The sequence below is a fragment of the Galeopterus variegatus genome, unplaced genomic scaffold (genome assembly GCF_000696425.1).
Source record: "Galeopterus variegatus unplaced genomic scaffold, G_variegatus-3.0.2 Scaffold15250, whole genome shotgun sequence".
NCBI lineage: Eukaryota > Metazoa > Chordata > Mammalia > Dermoptera > Cynocephalidae > Galeopterus > Galeopterus variegatus.
The window spans coordinates 7510-22491 of NW_007741361.1; the positions used below are offsets into that span (position 1 = coordinate 7510).

At 39.0% G+C, this 14982-nt stretch overlaps 1 protein-coding gene across 1 annotated transcript in view; it reads right to left on the minus strand.

The window, feature by feature from the left end:
- Positions 1-14091, minus strand: part of LOC103582205 (DEP domain-containing protein 7-like) — an 18263-nt gene extending 4172 nt beyond the window's left edge. Inside the window, 7 exon segments of the mRNA XM_008563864.1 lie at positions 268-332; positions 335-451; positions 3727-3877; positions 4617-5025; positions 7464-7661; positions 7743-8319; positions 14056-14091. Coding sequence (XP_008562086.1) covers positions 268-332; positions 335-451; positions 3727-3877; positions 4617-5025; positions 7464-7661; positions 7743-8319; positions 14056-14091 — 1553 coding nt within the window.
- Positions 14092-14982: the final 891 nt, after the last annotated feature.

A 14982-nucleotide genomic window follows, 5' to 3' on the forward strand; every position in this document is an offset into this window, starting at 1 on the left:
AGCGAGGGGCGGGCGCAGCGCCGAGGGTTGCGATCCCATTGCCGGTCCCGGTCCGGTATGAGCGCGACACTGAGGGTTGCGATCCGTTGCCGGTCACGAAAAAAGACAAAAAGGAAAAAAAAAAAAAAAGAATTCACAGTAATTAATTTGTAAAACAGAGATGGTGTCAGCTTATAATGCGGGTATGTTCTCACATCTTAAAATACCAAGGACAAATACGTGAAAGAATTTTTTAGTTATAAATTAGCAATAAAAATAGTCACTTACTCAGGCAGATGTAGGCTTGGAATAATCTCTCTGTCTAGGCAAGTGTTAGAGATAACAAGATCTTCTCTTCTTCTTTACTTAATTGAAGATTTTGTGTTTTAACTGGAAGCTCCAATTTTTTTCCCAGGAATAGAAGGTGAATTAATTGAAGAATATGTAACAATTTCTGTTGTTTCCAAATATCCTCCACAGTTTAGAAAACAATAATGCAACTATCAAGACTGATAAACAACATATACACATTCAACCAATATTATAAAATTCTTCCATTTCTAAATAATACAAAAGAAAAACCACTTTAATAATAATATAATGGGTTGATTTAATGATAGGATAATTTAAATTTGTTATATTACATTTTTTCTTTTCAAGATTGACCTTTAAATAGACGTCAGGGCTACAAACCATATTGATTTTATTTTCTGGCTATGTTGATTACAATGCAACATTATCCAGCTTTTAAGGCCAACGTTAGGTTAATTCCAAATATAAAGAGCTACTCGTCATGCTTGTAAATTATTTTACACATCTGGGAAAATATAAGATTACTAATTATCTTTCTATTCAAAGCAACACAGACAATTGCAGTTTATTGTTTATAAATTAAAATATAGTATTAGGTTAGTCTTAACTTGGTTTTCAGGTTATTCCTGTTGTTAAGTGTTTAATACCCTAACTGTCAGAACATAATTAATGTTTTGTTTTTCCTTTTAATCAAATGAAATTACTAAAACAACAGCTATAGTAAATTACTTGCAGAGCTCCCAGGCCAGTGGTCTATGGACTAAATTTGGCCCATAGCCATGATTTGTTTGGTTATAAAGTACTTTGAAAAAAATTAACTTGTATAAAAATGGGAGATTTCATGTAAAATCCTGGGTTTCAAGCTTCTACTTATGAAACAAACAAACAAAAAAAAAACAAAAAGCAAAACCACAAACTCTCACAATACTAAATTACTGCCTGACCAAAATCAGCTATATACTATATACAAAATCAGCTAAATACTAAACGCCTGACCAAAATCAGCTATATAAATTAGGGCCATCCCCTTTGGATTGGCATGTCATTTCCAATTCATCACAAATCTTACCACTCCCCACTATATCCCAAATACTGAAACTGAGTGTCAGCTGCCATTTTCATGGTATTGTCCTGCTGTTTTTGCTACAGTAAAAATCTGTTTCTCAGTACTTATATCTCTGTGTTAAGTGGGGGAAAAAAATAGACTGAGAGGGCCATACATTTCAAGAGAAAGGTCAGTATACATATACTTTTTCCTACATGTCTGATAATTAAATATTTTCGGGCTCTCTGATATTCCTGGCTCCTAAAGGTATCTGAGTTTGCTATCTCAAACTTATTGGCCAAAAATAAATCAAATTAACATCTTTACTAAAGATTTAAGATCATAAATATCCTCTGATCAATAACTCCACACTTTCTCAATACCCATTTTTGCTTTGGGCACTGAACCAGGTGTTAGAAAAGATACAGAAAAAAGAGTGGGCCTTAAGCAGTCATACCGTAAGTAAGAAAGCAAGGACAGCCACATATGAAAAGAGTGAAGGAAAATTTTATCAAGTCCCCAATTGGAATAAATAGATATATTATCAATAAGTCTGAAAGTAGAAAAAAGACTCATCTCCAAGGGTATCAAAACAGAACATTCATTCATTCATTCAACAAATATTTATTGAGACCTATTTTGTGCTAGGTACTGTTCCAGGTACCAGGGATATAGAGGTAATAAGACAGGCAAACATGAAAGGTGCGCCACCGGGCTGGCCCAGGGATCTTAACCCTTGACTTGGTGTTGTCAGCACCACGCTCAGCCAGTGAGCGAACCGGCCATCCCTACATGGGATCGGAACCCGGGGCCTTGGTGTTATCAGCACCGCACTTTCCCAAGTGAGCCACGGGCCGGCCCAGTCCTTCTGATTTTGTTTCCCTTATTTTATAGGCCTACTATGAAATTATAGATAATAAAGAGAAAATGCATAACAAATTGCTTAGCAGAGAGAAAGGCCCAATAAACGGAAATTATTCTTATCAGTACCTTTACTGATAAATTACAGCCATCTTTAGTTGGAAATTTCTAAAGGTACCCTGTGTTCTCAAGGGAAAATAATAGGAAAAGTTATTTTTTTTTATTTGTAATAGATAAAAACTGTACTGTTATTGGCTCTTCTTCTTCGGCTTGTCTTCTAAATATCAGTCTTCCTCTGAGTTCTCTTCTCACTCTACACCCTTCCTTTGGGCACCCAGTATTTCCCTCATCACACCTATTTTAACTACTGTTGATAAACTATGCTCCTCAGGCCGGCTATGGCTCACTTGGGAGATTGTGGTGCTGATAACACCAAGGCCAAGGGTTTGGATCCCTGTGTAGGGATGGCTGGTTTACTCACTTGGGAGAGCGTAGTGCTGACAACACCAAGTCAAGAGTTAAGATCCCCTTACCAGTCATCTTTTAAAAAAAAAACCCAAAAACTATTTAAAAGTTTGCTCCTCTAGTGTGCAAATCATGCTTGTCTTGCTTCTGTCATGGTTTGACCAAATGCAGTAAAGGATGTGACCATTAATGAACTGTGTATGTATCCGTCCTAATTACCCTAACTAGGGGGCTCTTCTTTCCAAAATTAGTGGCACTATAAGGAGAAAAACACAAGTAGATGAAGTAAATAGTAAAGAGGAGTGGAGCCACAGTAATCCTAGTTTGTTTTGAAAAAGGGAAAGAGAAGGACGTTTGGGAGAGGTTTATACAACGGACAAAGAATACACTCATAAGAAGATGGTCTGACTGGTAGTGCATATGAATGTTTTCTCTGGTAACTACTGTTACTGGTAAGAGAGACTATGGAACCTCCAGTTAATCTGGTCATGATCATTGTAAAAAGTAAACTAAGTGTTATTAGATATATGTTGCCTCACCTGTCTTGCCTGATGTAATTGCTGCTCTTACAGGGAGGAGAAGCAGAGTCAACACACCAAACACGCTACTTTTATCACATCTAAACAATCAGTTCTCGGAAATGGTGAAAATATTAGTGGTTGCCAGCAGTTAGAGGGAAGGGAGGAATGAGTAGGTGAAATATAGACGATTCTTAGGGCAGTGAGTGAAACTACTCTGTGTGATACTATGATGGACACACATCACCATACATTTGTATGAACCCATAGAATGTTTAACAAAAACAGTGATTCCCTAATGAAAACTATGGGCTTTGTGTGATAATGATGTGTCAGTGTGGGTTCATCAATTGTAACAAATGTATTACCCTGGTACAGGATGTTGATGGGGGAGGCTGTGTATGAGGGGGGGCAATGGGTACACAGGAACTCTCTGTACTTTTTGTACTCTGTTCACTCAGTTTTGTGGCGAACCTGACACTGCTCTAAAAATGTCTTTTAAATAAAGAAGATAGTTTACAAAGTTCCGAAAAAAATTATGGAAACCGAAATTTCTTTTGAAAGATGGAGAACAGGTTTGTTAACTGTAATGTCTGGAGGTAAAGCAGGATTCTCACTCATTGTATGAATAAGTTCCTCAGTTCTTTCCTCACTGATCTCTTGTGCTAGAGGATTTGAAATAATTTCATCTTCTGGTCTGTTAAAAAATAATATATGAAACTTTTTCATATATACAGGACCAAAATTTCAAATAATTATTTTAATTAATTTATTAAAATATATTTACACATTCCTATTTTGAAAAAATACTTAGGCAACTTTCAATAAAAGACACAAGTAATAAATTTAATAGAATACCCAAAGAGGATAAACTGAGATTCTAAATAAAGAGAAAGCACATACACTAATTCTAAGGTTAAAATAGTTGCTATGATGGAATAGAAAATTTTGCTCTGAGTTTCCAGAGAATCTTGGCTTTTATTACATTGGGTAAGTTATTTCTCAAAATTAGAAAGCATATCAATTCTCCAAAGGATATAAAGTTTTTCCTGGTATAAATTCTGAAAAATTTATTTCATGTCTTCCACAAAAGTTTTAGAGCAAATGTAGAAGAGGATTAATTTTTTTTTTTTTTTTTAAAGATGACCGGTAAGGGGATCTCAACCCTTGGCTTGGTGTTGTCAACACCACGCTCAGCTAGTGAGCCGACCGGCCATCCCTATATAGGATCCGAACCCGTGGCCTTGGTGTTATCAGCACCACACTCTCCCGAGTGAACCAGGGGCCGGCCCTTAGAAGAAGATTAATTTTACACAGCTATTTCTTTAATTGACTTCTGAAAAAAACTGAAAGTATAACATTCAAGTTCAGCTTAATAAAGATAATTCTTCCAGGGTTTATGCAAAATATATTCCAGTATCTCAGTTATCACTAACCTTAAAGGTTCTTTTGCTCTTATTTCATCAATTAACCCATTCTCAGCATTATTTTTTCTTTTGCAACAAACATAAGATAATTTATTGCCTAGAAACCTGTAGAGACTATTGTGTGAATCTTCAAATTCCAGCTCCTTTTCATTTTTGAATATCTTCATTCCTACTGGTTCAAAGACTTTATGATCCATTAGAACTTGGAAAAGACAAACTCCTTTAAGATGAGAGATGTCATTGCTACTTAGGCACATATTTTGCATAAGATGACTAAATGCTAAATCTACAACATCAGAACTAGTAAAACAGTCTTTGTATGTTCATAAATGATGCTTCCTTTTTATTTCCACTTGGGTCTGAAGGGAGTGAATAATACCACCCCATAGCTGAGTAGCTTGAAAAGGACCAGAGCATCCTGGAAAAAAAAAAAAAGTTTCTAACAAATTTAAATTATACACATATATGTAAGTTTTTCAGTTTTGACAACCTGATGCTTTTTGATGGCATATCTGCAGTTAATGTCTTTAAGTTTCATCTCCTGTCTTATGTACACCATACACCATAACATATTTACGAAAGCTGCACCATATATGTCTGCCAATAAAAAAGTAAACCTAGGAACTTACTTTACTGATGTGAAACATATTATTATGTGAATGTATATACCCTTAACATTACATGATTAACTACTAACTACATGTAATCTTGAGGGATATTATTTCAGGACACATTTAAAAGGAATGCAAATTCATTGAAGTCTTGATTATTACAGAGCTGTGGCTTTACCAGTCTCTTTGCTTTTTCTTTCTTCTTTTTGCCTTTTTGATCAATGGCAAGCTTTTCATCAAAGAGATCTGCTCAAGGAACTGACTAAAACTAATCAATTTGTCTATTGTTCTTGCCCAAAAAATAAAAAAAAAGTTCACTGAGAAACAATAAAAACCCGAAACAATGAAAATGTCCATTCATCTGAGGAATATATAAATTATATAAATAATAATTATATAAATTATGGTATAGCCTTACTATAGAATAGTAGGCAGCCATTAGAAAGAAATACAGCTGTTTATAGTACGGTGGGATCTGGTTAAGTAGGGGAGAAAACCCAAAACAAAAATAAAAAATCAATGAACTGAATGAGCAGAACAATTTGTATTCTGTGATCCCACTTAGGTAAAAATGAATTCTTAGTCTACCCACAAATATTTAGGTAAATAAATACAAAGAAAGCTATTAATCTTTAGGAAGTAGTATTGTAATGGTGGTTGATGAAAGAGGACGTTCACTTTTTTATTCTATTTGCTTCTGAATTTTTAAAATGTGTATGAAGTTGGCCCTCTGTATTGTGGGTTCCACATCTGTGAATTCAACCTAGAGTAGATAGAAAATATTCCAGGGATCTGGCCTGTTAGCATAGTTGGTTAGAGTATGGTGTTATAACACCAAGGTCGAAGGCTCAGATGCCTGTACAGGCCAGCTGCCAGAAAAAACAACAACACAGTAATAAAAAATAATACAAATAAAACCAATACAGTATAACAACTATTTACATAGCATTTACATTGTATTAGGTAGTATAAGCAACTTAGAGACACTTATGCCATTTTATATAAGGGATTTGAGCATCTGCAGATTTTGGTATCTATCTCTGGGAGGTCCCTGAACCAATCCCTCCATACAGGGAGAGGATTGTGTATAACTTTTTTCTTTTTATAATTAATTGGATACAGCAAAAACTTTTTATTGAGATATAATTAACATACCATAAAATTTAGCCTTTTAAAGCGTACAATTCAGTGTACCTTTAATACAGTCAAAGTTGTGTAACCTTCTCTATGATCTACTGCCAGACTATTTCACCACTTGGAAAGAAACCCCTAGTTAGCAGTCACTCCCCATTCCCCTATACCCCAGTAAAATTTTAATTTAAAAATTTTAAGAATGATAAAGGAATAAGTTAAAACGTCTAGAATGCTGTTTCCAGATATTCTTGGTATATTCCAAGAATTTAAGCTCTTTTCTCCTTTAACTATGAGTAACTAGAAACAGTATGCCCAATTTTACACAGCAGTCTGGTGTTCGTGAGAAAATGACAGAAATAAAAATCCATCATCCTCAAATTCCTTTTTAATAAAAGCTGTCTGTTTTTTCATCCAAAAAATCTTAGCCCCAGATACTATGGACAGACCGGCGACCAAGGAGGGTGAGGCCGGAGGGAGGGTGATGGGCAAGGGAAGGTACCAAAAGCTGTCTGTTTTTTCATCCAAAAAATCTTAGCCCCAGATACTGTGGACAGACCGGCGACCAAGGAGGGTGAGGCCGGAGGGAGGGTGATGGGCAAGGGAAGGTACCCCACGGCGCTGGGGGTAGCTAGAGGCTATCAGCAGTGGACACGAGGTATTTTCCGTGGACAATCTACCTCCGATATTCATTAAACAAGTAGGCCAAGTTAAAGAAATGGTCTTCTAGCTCAAGAAACTTGCTCTCTGGTACTTTAACCCCTTGTTGCTCTAAGTGCAGCGTAGGGACCAGTAGCATTGGCGTCATCTGGCAATTTACTAGAAACGCGGAATATCAGACCCTACTCCCGAATCAGACTCTGCATTTTAACAAGGTCCCCAGCTGATTCGTGTACATATTAAATTTGCGAGGCACTGCTTTCCTAGACTCTCTAAGGGCCCTTCACCAGAGTAACCCCTGAAAAGACTGAACCCAGGTCCCCAGTCCAGGACCTGGGAGGAAGGTGAACCGGGCAGGGGGCGGGGCCCCAGAACCCAGAGGAGCAGAGTCTAAACCACCCGCTCCTCTCAGCTGCCTCCTTCACTGCACATTTGGTAGGGTCTATAGGGTTACCTGTCCTCCTCTTCTGGCAGAAGCAACCATTAAGGATCGCAAAACTCGGCCCGCTCAGCGCTGAGCCGGGAAGCTCGTTCTGGCTGCTCCGGCTACGGAACTGCGGAGCCAAGAGAACCGCCTTAAGCTAGCGCGCCGACTCCTCCCCCGGCCCCGCAACCCCGCCCCCACCTGACTCCCGGGGGGGCGGAGTCAAGCCTGGGCCCCGCCCCTGTCGAATCAGCCGGAAGTGACGTCATGTCTCGGCCGGCAGGACTTTCAGTCTTCCCCCTGCCTTACTCTTGGTCCCCAGTCCCTTCCCTCCCCTCCCCCCTTCCTCCTCCCTCCTCCGGCTCCAGCTTTTGCGGCCTCGGGGGTAGCGGAGGCTATGGAGTAAACCCACGGCGGCGGCCAGGCTGTGAGGCTGAGCAGGAACAGCCAGGTGGTGTTTAGGGGGGGCGGAGGTATCGAACACCTGCCCAGCCCCTCCCGAGAGGAGAGGGAAGAGGTGAGTGACCGGTCGCCTGCTCCGAGCGACTTCTCTCACCGGCGGTGCTCTCGCCTGGGCTCCTGAGGCCAGCCTGGGGGGAACAGGGAAGGAGTCGCGCCCGGTAGGCCTCCCAGGGCCGCCCGGGCTGGCTACTGTTGCCTGGTGACGGGCCTGCCGGCTTCGGGCCGGGCGGGCCAGGCGATGGGGCCCCTCGCGAAGCGGGGGCAGGCGAGCGGCGAGCTCCGGACCGCTTATCTCGGGAGGACCGAGTCCCCCGAAGAGGCCTCGAGAGGCGACGGGAGACCCGGGACCAGAGTCGTTTGCCGTAGGGAGAGCCCCCCGCGCAGGCTCGGGAGCTCGGGTTTCCGTGGTGGAGAGCTTGGTGACCTTTTGGGAAATTAAACACTACTTCAGGACTGAGAGAGCTCCCCTCAGTTCTGAGGTCCGGCCCCGGTAACCCGTGTCACCACCCAGGACCCTAGCGCCAGGCGTCTTTCTCAGACCGTAGCTGTAGTTCTGGAATGGAAGATTATTGTGTGTGAGGTGGGTGGGGCAGGTGTTTTGTTAAGATTAAAAGTCCCTTCGGTGGCTCCTGCACTCGTGTTTTTGTAAGCGGGAGAGAAAGGATGGAGGAAGGTTTAGACCGGTAAAGCTTGCAAAAACTTGGGATCCGACCAAACACGTACCTATGATCAGTAATTAAGGCGACCAATATTATCAAATCTGCTTTTCTAACAGCCTGGATGATTCCAGACTCAAGCGACTTAAAAACGCTATACCAGTAGTGAGTTAATTGTAAGTTGCCAACTAGTTTTTGTGTATTCAACTCAGGAATTATTTGTATAATGACACTTAAAAACAAAAAACAAAAAACAATTGGATTCTGTGAGTGAGAAGTTTTCCAAGTAGCATGGGTCGGTTCTGGAAAATTAATCGTTTGACGAAAATGCTCCAAACCAGCTTATCACTGTAAATAAAACGTGATCACGATCATGATCATGTTCTGGTGATCGCTTGAAAGTCAGGTGCTTGAAGATTCCTTTTGGACTTTGCAGGCTTTTTGTTTGGTTGGTTTCCTGTCTTATTCTTTAGCATTAATATTAATTTTTTTAGAAGTGTAAAAATGACATCAGCTGAGTATAAATTACTTCTTGAGGCAACGGTAAACTATGGTCATAATGTACACTTTTGGAGGATTTTGTAAAGGAAAGAAATATATTGGAAGGCAAGGGCTTTCATTATGTTTAGATCTACTTTATACACATGCAGAAACCTATTCTTTTGTCTCTAAGATCCATAAACACCCAGTAAAATAAGTATAGGCACATCGTACTTCCATACAATGGAATATTTTTGTACAGAAACCTGTAGTTGGGAATAAGTACTCATACTCACATATTTGCAATTTATGAACACCCTCCAAGAAAAAAAATAGTTCCTTTATTGTGCTATTTCTGTGACTAGCATCATCATACACCTCTCTCTCTCTCTGAGTTGAAGTTTGACAGTTCTTTCTCTCATACCTCATAATCAATTTCTCGTGAGGTCCTGTTTATTTTGCCTCTTGAATATTTCTTGAATCTGTTTACTCTTCAATATCAACACTAAACCTCTAGTTCCATCTCTCATCTGTACGACTTTAGTAGCCTCCTGATTCCATTCTGCCTGTATCTCTACTTTGGCCTCCTCTGTTGTTTTCTACACCACTGACTTTTTCAAGACGCAGATCTATTAACATTGTCTCCATTGTTTAAAGTCCTTCAGTGGCTTCTCACTGTTTTTTAGATAAAACTGAAATCCTTAACATGCCCTACAAGCCCTCCATGGTTGGTCCTCTGATTGCCTTTCTAACCTCAGTGCTTTCTGGCATTCCCTTTCTCATCTAGTCACCCTGTCCTTTCTGTTGTCCTGCTTCAAGTACATGGCTTTTGGTCATTGTACTATTTCTTCCTGGAAATGTTCTTCCTTTCCTTTTCATCCAGTTAATGCCTATTCATCATTCAGCTCACTTCAGGGAAGACTTTCCTGATTAGGATAGATCCCGCTGATTATAGGTTCTCATGACAGCATTGCAGAGTTGCCATATTTATTAATATTTAATAAATTAATGAGATGTCCCTCATTTCCTGATACTGTGTAAGTGCTTAATAAATGTTTATTAAATGAGTGAATTCATTGAATGCTTACCATGTGTATCAGGAATTGTACTAAGCGTTTTATCTGTGCATCAGCATCTTTAATCACAACAATCACTTGAGGTATGGATGCCTTTTCTCCATTTTATAGGTTAGAAATAGTGTTAGAGGGGCTAGGTGGTGGTCACAGCTCTAGTAAGTATTAGAACTGGCATTTGAACTCAGGTTTCCTGGCCTCTGAAGATTGTATACTTATAATTCTCACGCTTAGCTGTACATCAGAATTGCCTGGGGAGCTAGATCAAGATACAAATGCACTAACAGTATCTTTTAAGATTCTGATTCCAAAGATTTGAGATAAAAGAGGCATTTATATGGTTTAACAAGTTATCCAGGTTATTTAGATGTTCACCAGATTTTGAAAACCGTTGTCTTAGACAACACTTGAGTGCTTTATGAGTTTGTTTTCACACATTGTATTACACTGTATTTCAGATTTCATACTTGCCTTAAATCAAGGAAGAACTGTAAGACCTAAGGAAGTAAGCCTTAGTGGTCATTTAGTCCAATTTCCTACCCATTTATTCCTTTTCTCCCTCTCTAGCTAGAGGAGCTGATTAGTGAGAAGCTGCTGCGCCACTACTGCTGCTGCTTTTTTTTTTTTTTTTTTTTGTCTTTTTTCCGTGTCCGGCAACGGATCGCAACCCTCAGTGTTGCCCCCGTACCGGACCGGGGACCAGCGACGGGATCGCAAGCCTCGGCGTTGCTCCCACGCCTCGCTCAGCCAGTGAGCGGGAGCCGGTCTGTACACGGGATCCGAACCCTTGGATGGGAGCGCTGCCGCGCTTCCCAAGCGGCGCACTATCCAGTGCGCCACCGGGCCGGCCCTTTTTTTTTTTTTTTTTTTTTAATTACAGTAATTTCAAGATTCTGATTAACTTCTTGTAGTAAAAACTACACTGCACTAATTACATGGACTGGAAGTGTTGTCAAAAGACTTGGATCTCAGATCTTACTTGTTGAAATTACTAATTTGATATTTAAACATATGTTGCCTTATAATCTCTCATTTTGCTTTTTAAATCTTATTGTACAATGGTCTTAAGTTTATAACCAGTGACGGAAGCTGAATGTTTTGCTTCTTGTTTCTCCCACCACACTTAGCATGATGCTCTTCACCTAGTAGGTACTGAATAATTTGTTGAAGGGATGTGTATTTCAGTGTACATTGCTAAGTCTCTTCAGTTTTTTATGTTTGTCTTTTAAATCAGGCTTGTCTTCCGTATATAATCTGTTCTTGCTTAACTCAATAATTAGATACTTTCTGTAGTTGTAAAGAGAATGATTGTACTCAGCTGGTATAATCTTTGTTGTTCTAAGATTAAACATAACTTCTGTATAAGCCAAAGAATGATATAACCCATTTTTTGAAAACTTCTTTTAAAAAAACTTCTAGTAATCTCTGAGTGCTCCCACAAGAAGAAACATGTATTTCAAGAATGTATTTTAAAATCATCTTTTTTTTAGATATAAACAGATATGCACTGCATATAGGAATGTGGGGACAAAATTTTTTTCCCAAATTTTGTTAAGCATTTTACCAGAAATATTTAATATTGTGTAAGTGTAATTCTTATTTAGAATTACAAAGTTTCATTTTATGCATACTTAACTATAAATGATTATATAAGTGGTACTCTTTTATTTTCAGGCATTTACATAGAAAAAAATCTCAGACACTGTGCCTCTTTAAGGGATAAAACAAACCATTTTGATTTCATTTGTATTTATTATTGTTCTTTGTAGACAATGTGTATTATTTTATGCTTATTGAAAGTCGTCTCTGCTACGTATAATGAGACCAAAAGTTATTAAATATAATTTTATTGTCAGGTATAATTACAGTAACCTTTTATTTGCATTGTAGTATTTTCAACAAAAATGCAAGCTAGTTCTTCTTTTTAATATTCTATTCTTGAGGAAGTAAGGGATTCTTTTGCAGCTGTGTTATTTGAAAATTCAGGAAATTCTTTTTAGCATAAATATAATTTTACCTGTTATATTCCTGCTATATCTAGAGTTCATGAGCAGGCAAAACTGAAAGAATTGCCAGTTCCTTTTAGCTACCTGCCATCAGGTGCTGTAGTACTCACCCACTTTCTACCAGGTGCACATAAAATCTGGTATTACAACAGATTCACATACTGCATTCTATTTAAAGCCAGGTGATGGCTGAGCAAGATGGTAGGGAAAATACAATCTTGGGATCATACTGAAGCTACCCCAAATCTTATTTTGACTGAGATTTAGGAGGGGAAGATGGTTGAATTTCAAGTGAATTCTACTAAATGGTATACAAGAAGAAATGGCTTACGTGAATAAACATTTCTGCCATTTATGACTTGTCTTTATGATGTATTTATTTACTAATTAATCAAATGAGAATTTGAAAAGCTATCATTTTAAGAAAAAATGTTTGGACTCTAGGTTTGTTAACATGTCAGATGGCTATTGCTAATATTTGAAATCTCATTTAAGTTCAGGTCTTATTTTACAGACTCTTTGAGATCATTCTGTCCTTGGCCTTCCATGACTCTCATGATATACTTATTCTTCTTGGGTCTCCTTGAGTAACCTTTTTCAAGGCCACAGTCTTACTATACTGGCTCATCATGTCCAGATTTTTGCCTTCAATCTAGACATTTTTCTAGTTTTTGGCCTGCGTATCTAAAAACCTACTAAATATCTCTATATGAGTGTCATTTAGGCAGCTCAAATTCCACATGATCAAAATTGAGTTCTTTCCCTCTCAAAAAAAAAAAAAAAAAAAAAAAAAAAAAAAAAAAAAAAGGAAAAAGACGGGGCCCCTACATAAAAGTACATAACATAGTTTAATATGTAATTATAAAATAAACATCTGTGTAACTAGCACCTTTGAAACACCCCTTCTACCCACCATCTCTTCCCTATCTTCCTTGTCCATATTTCCAAGTGTCCTTTATTTTATTACTATTATTACTATTATTATTGCTTTTTATACATTCTAAATTATATATATCATCCCTGAACTACATATTGACATTCTCTTCACTCTTGACATATTTCCTGCCTCCATCCCTAGTATATCTTTCACTCTGCTTGATGGAGTGATTGATGATCTTACTCATACCTGAAACCCTGCTGTGGCTTCTCAGGCTTGACTTCTTACTACTCAGTGCCCTTGGTGAACTGGCTTTTCCAGTCTCCTTTGCCATACTTTCTTCTTTCCTTCCAGCTTTTATCTGAACTGCTTTGTTTTTACTTTGTGTTTTTACTCTTACAATTCTATTTTCTGTTTTATTCCTACTCACTTTTAAAGACAATTCTAGGATTACTATTTATGGGAAACTTTCTTCCGTTCCTCTTCCTTTTGCTCCTATAATGCTCCTATAGTGCACGTATATTCTGTAGCATTTTTTCACTTTATAAGCTAATGCAATGGTTGTTTTTACTTGTCTCTTTCCACTTTGATGGTAATATCCTTCACAATGTATTTTTCCTTTACCTCTTCCCCAGTTTTTATTTTTTATTAGCATACTTATTCTTTATGCCCCTTATCCAATCCTCTCTCTCCCTCCCCTGTCTAATAACCATAGATTTGTTCTCTCCATCTGATAGATTAACTGTTCCTCTGTTGGTTTGTTGCCTAGATGATCTGCCAGTAATGAGACAGGTGTGATCAAGTCCTCTGCTATTATTTTAAATTAATCAGATGCATCTTCTATTACTCTGGAGTGTGCTTTGTGGAGAGAGAGTCTCTCTTCTTTTTATTTTTTGGTCTCCGCTGTTGCCTCTCCTTGTGTCAATGCAGTTGAGAGTCTGGTGTGCCATCTGCGTGGTGGCTGTGACTACTGCTATAGAGACTAGCCGCTTTTGTGGCAACCGTGGCAATTGTGGTGGCTGTGGTGGGCTACCCACATGAAAATGGTGTTTCTGGTGTGCTCTTTACCTGGTTGTTGCTGGGTTCAACTTCCCCCAGCTCCATACCTCAGGACCCTAACAGGGCCCCAGGGTGGTGGTGGCAGTGGCAGCTTGCCTAATTGTGGCTGGGTTCCCCAGTTTTTTATATGCTCTCAGGTACATAATGGCTACTCAATAAACATTAAATAAATCACCAAATGAATTTTCATGTCTGTTCCCTACCTTGTGTACACCAGTGTTGACTCTGTTTGGATGATGTCTAGGCATCTTAAATTTGATTATGAACTCTAAAAATATCCTTTGTTTTCATATTTATTTATTTTTATTTTTTTCCTTTTTTCGTGTCCGGCAATGGATCGCAACCCTCAGTGTCGCGCCCGTACCGGACCGGGACCGGCAACGGGATCACAACCCTCGGCGCCACGCCCGTACCTCGCTCAGCCAGTGAGCGGGAACCGGTCTGCATGTGGGATCCGAACCCTCGGTGGGAGCGCCACTGCGCTCCCAAGCGGCGCATTGTAGCAGTGCGCCACCGGGCCGGCCCCTTTGTTTTCATATTTAACCTTTCATAGTTCTTCCCTAATCTTCTGCCCCTCCATATCTTGGCACATGGTAATCCCTCTTTCTGGAATACCCGTTCCTTTTTTTTCCTTCCTCTCATCTTAATGTTCCCATAGCTCTATACAGTCATGTTAATTGCTGTAACTCTTTGAAGTTCTGAATCTGCTACTATTCGGATTCCCTAAAGAGCAGAAATGTTTTTATTTAAATTTGTATTCCCAGTGTATAACAAGGTACATGGTATGTAAAATGTAGCTATTCAGGCAGTTAGAGAGATGGATATGTCAGTTTTAAATAGGATTTTTATTTCTTCTCCTCCCCATCAAAATCAGCAGCAGATGTGCCTGGAGAATAACTTGGCATAGCAAATAAATGTTTTCCTAATGCCAGTAGC